Consider the following 4065-nt stretch of genomic DNA (forward strand, 5'->3'; position numbering starts at 1 on the left):
ACTGTATGTAAATATACATGAACGTTGGGTGCGTCTACATGCAAAAACAAGTTACATGCTCCACATGTTACATATGGCTTTGTATTTCGGATTGAGAGCCATAATTCTAGGACCATTATTCATGGTTAACTCCGAACTATTAAAGGATTATAAAGCGTCATCTATGGACAATTTTGGAAGTTTGTTGCTGTTTCACGGACACACACACTTATAGGACAGAGCTTGTTTGGTCTCTATTTACTCGACACAACCTAATATTTTATATTTTACCATAAACAATTGGGTATTATATTGTGTTTGTATGCAATACAAGTAATTTGAATGCATTTTACACTATAAATTTGGGTTTCACAAACCATTTTATTTTTGAGGGTCTCTGCTTTCAGGAAATATATAATGCCTAAGCAGGTAATTGTCATGCGACATCCAATCTGCTTCTTAGGTATCAAATCACAATCAGAATTGTAGTTTATTGTATAACTTTGCTTTTTCACTGCAGCAATTTGTTTACAAATTGAGGACAGGCTCTCTTTTTTTTATTCCTCTCAACAGGTGTCTTTCTAAGTTATGTATGTTTGTTCTTTTGCAATAAAGCTTCGTATTCACAGAGTGTTTTTTTTCTTTACTTTCTGTTTGCTATGCCCTCCCGCGGCCGCAATTGTGTACCTTTGAAGCATGCCTGACTGTTTCACTTTACGATACTCACCAGCTGACTTGCGTGGTCGGGTTGAGCGGTGTCGTGAGTAATTATAATATTCTCATGGTGTCCGGTAATGGCGACGTTTGTCAGCGAACTGGAGGCGGCCAAGAAGAGTCTAAGTGAAGCGCTGGGTGAAAACGTGAAGCAGTAAGTGAATTACGTTCTCGTATTGTAGAAGTACCGTGTGGCCTGCACATCCCCGGGCTAGAGTAAGATGCTCCTACCGCGAGGGGGAGAGAGAGCTCGACGGCTCCTGATTCATGTTCTGTTTTCTACTTGAATAGTTTAGATGGACATTCTAAGTGAATAACATTTAGCTGGCTGAAGCGCTGTTTATAATAAACAATTGCCTATTTATAAATAAAACACTTGCTTTCATCCATTGTTACATCTCAGTGCTGCTGATCTCCTGGAACCTCTTTGGAGCCACTTGATGTCTATGTGCTCTCTATCAATAGCTGCATGGCATTTCTCCGGGTGAAGGGTGACAACAGTGGCCCGTGCCTGCATAAACGGCATGCTGTAGTCTCCGTTAGAAGCCCTTGTGACAGTGTGACAACGCAGGAGCTTTATTGGGGGACAGGGACATAACTTTGTCACCTCATAAAAGGAATTTCAATGAGAACTATGAGGCAGGTGATTTTCACTCAACCTCATAGTTCGAGCCGACGTGTGACGATGAAACTGTCACACGTTGGCTCAATAGATCGGGAAGTGAGCGAACACATACCGTCGCTCACTAACTTCTCGATCATCTCCCTGCAGAGAGCAGTGACTGTCACTTGTGGCTCCCTGCAGGGATTCCCCCCCTCCCCGATCCTCCAGCGCTTACTTGAGTAACGGGAGGGGGGCGGGTCACTCACGCAGTTGGGTGGATCTCGACAGTAATGTCGGGATCCGCCACGGTCTCAGTATACCGCGAGCTGTAGCTCGCAATATACGGAGCTTTGGGTGACGGGAGGACGCTAGTTTATGTCCTCCTGTGACCCTTAGGAGAACTATGGAGAAAAACACTGACCCCATAGTTCTCCTTTAAAATTGGATTTTGAAATGATGATAAAGTGAACCTTCCCTGAAAAAGACATTGTATCCCAGGGCTGGACAAATCCCAGGAGCCAAGTCGCTAGTGCTCCTTAGGAATTACAGCTGGTGCCCAACTTTTGAGCGTTTCTAGGATTGTGGTCAGTTGAGTTGGCTCCTGGATTGGACAGACTGGCTCCTGAATTCCATATTTTTGGCAAAAAGAGCCCGGAATGCGTCAAAAACGCGTCTAAAAGACTAGCATGCGTGTGCAGAAACCTGACCGGATCTGCTCTGCATTTGGTGTGAACAAGGCCCTAAGGCTGTAGCATGGACAGGGGTGTGAGGAGAAGGGAATATGATAAAAAAAAAATATAAGGAGACCTGTTTAAAAAGTCTAGGTCAGCGGTTCTCAACCTGTGGGTCGGGACCCCTTCGGGGGTCGAATTTGCCGGGGGTCGCCCGGGAGTCTCCTGCTATTAGATAGCGGCTCCCGGCCGCCTGGGAGAGAAACACTTTCTCCCGAGCAGAGTAAACCTTTTTTGTCTGACATTGGGGGCCAAAGGCTGCCGTAAGTCATGAAAAAAAAAAACACCCTAGGAATGAATAGCTAGATTCCTATTGGCTATTTCACTGTGCAATAGCCAATAGCAAACTAGCTATTGCACCCGCCCTCTGCAGCTGCCAATCAGCAGAGGGGGACCTGAAGTTCTCAATCAGGTCCCCACTACTGATTGAGAGCAGCAGTGGGCGGGTGCAATAGCTAGTTTGTTTTTGGCTATTGCATAGTGAAATAGCCAATAGGAATCTAGCTATGCATTCCTAGGGTGTTTTTTTTTTTTTATTCTGACGGCGTACGCCAGCGGTTCTCAGGCTGCGGGGTTGCTGTGTGATTTCTGCTGTGCTAGGTGAGAGTCCTCCTCAGCCCTCTCCTAGCGCAGCAGTGTCAGTTCTCCCGCCACGCTGCAGCAGCCGCGTCATTCCTAAATTTTACGGTTGGGGGGTCACCACAACTTGGCAAATGTTACCAAGGGGTCCCGGCCCTAGGAAGGTTGAGAACCACTGGTCTAGGTAATATGATCGGATTGTATCCTCTATCCTGCCCCCCCTTGACTCCTGCCCCCCAAAACGTATTGCCATACAAAATCAAAGGCGTTTGGATATATCTAACCTCCAGAAACATGATGTGACCGTTCCCAACTATGCATAGTGCAGCCCTTTTGTAGAATAAGGTTGTTTTCCCCTTTCTGATGCTTAGGTCCAATATTTCATTTTTTTTTTTAATCCCTTCATGCTCAGAAATGCCTTATGTTTATTTTAAATCTGTGTAAGATGTTTTATCCAATCTTACACAATACTCAGTATTTAAACAAAGTTCTTTCAAGCCCGCAGATATTATTATAGGATATTGTTTATATGCAGAAAGGAGCAATTTATTGTTGTGTAACATGGGAAGTTTTGTGTCATTTCTTTCTGCCATAAATCCGCACAGATGGTCCAATTTGTTTTGATTTTTTTCCGTAACTGTAGTGTGATCTAGCCAAGTTCTAGATCGGTCAATTTTACATAAACACATCAGGTCACTAAGTGCACCATCATGTTACAAGTGTTCTTTTCGTTCCCCTGTGTTACTAATTTTAGTGCTTGCTTTTTCTTTTTTTTTTTTTTTATGTTTAAGGTTTTAACCACCAGATGATTTTTGCTATATTCATTCTGTAAAAATCTATTCACAAGGATTTAACAGGGGATTTTTTGCTCCTAACATGACTCCTACCTGGATAACATTAACATTGTGTTTTTCCTATAAATATAAATCTAAAAAGAAAAACTGAAATATCACATGTACTAAAAGAGAACTATGGGGTAACCTTTTTATCCCATAGTTCTCTTTAGAGTCACGGGAGAGCATATACTAACCTTCTCCCGCGACCCAAAGCTCAGTATATAGCGAGCTATTGCCCGTGATTTGCTGGGAGTGCCGCAGCCGGGACGGATTCCTACAATACTGTCTGGATCCACTCGGCTGCGTCTTAGGCAGAGCCAGCTGTGCCCGCCCTCTCCCCTGTCCGTTCCTTCAGTCAGCATTGGAGGATCAGAGAGGGGGAATCCCTGCGGGTAGCGGTGACTGACAGTCTCCGCTCTCTGCAGGGAGATGATCGGGAAGTGAGTGAGCGGCGGTATGTGTTCACTGACTTCCGATCAATAGAGCAGACGTGTGACAGTTTCAATGTCGCACGTCGGCTCTAACTATGAGGCTGAGTGTAAATTACTCACCTTATAATTCTCCTTTGTACTTTGTTGAAGCACCTTTTGACAGCAATTACAGCCTCGATTTATTTTTTTTT

The 4065-nt window shown here is 44.2% G+C and overlaps 1 protein-coding gene across 1 annotated transcript in view; it reads left to right on the plus strand.

Moving 5' to 3' along the window:
• Positions 1 to 689: 689 nt before the first annotated feature.
• Positions 690 to 4065, plus strand: part of TADA1 (transcriptional adaptor 1) — a 31646-nt gene continuing 28270 nt past the window's right edge. Inside the window, exon 1 of the mRNA XM_018555909.1 lies at positions 690 to 847. Within this exon, the coding sequence (XP_018411411.1) occupies positions 774 to 847 (74 nt within the window). The 5' untranslated portion in view covers positions 690 to 773. The remainder of the gene's footprint in view (positions 848 to 4065) is intronic.

This window comes from Nanorana parkeri, unplaced genomic scaffold (assembly GCF_000935625.1).
Source record: "Nanorana parkeri isolate BGI_ZX_2015 unplaced genomic scaffold, ASM93562v1 scaffold217, whole genome shotgun sequence".
NCBI lineage: Eukaryota > Metazoa > Chordata > Amphibia > Anura > Dicroglossidae > Nanorana > Nanorana parkeri.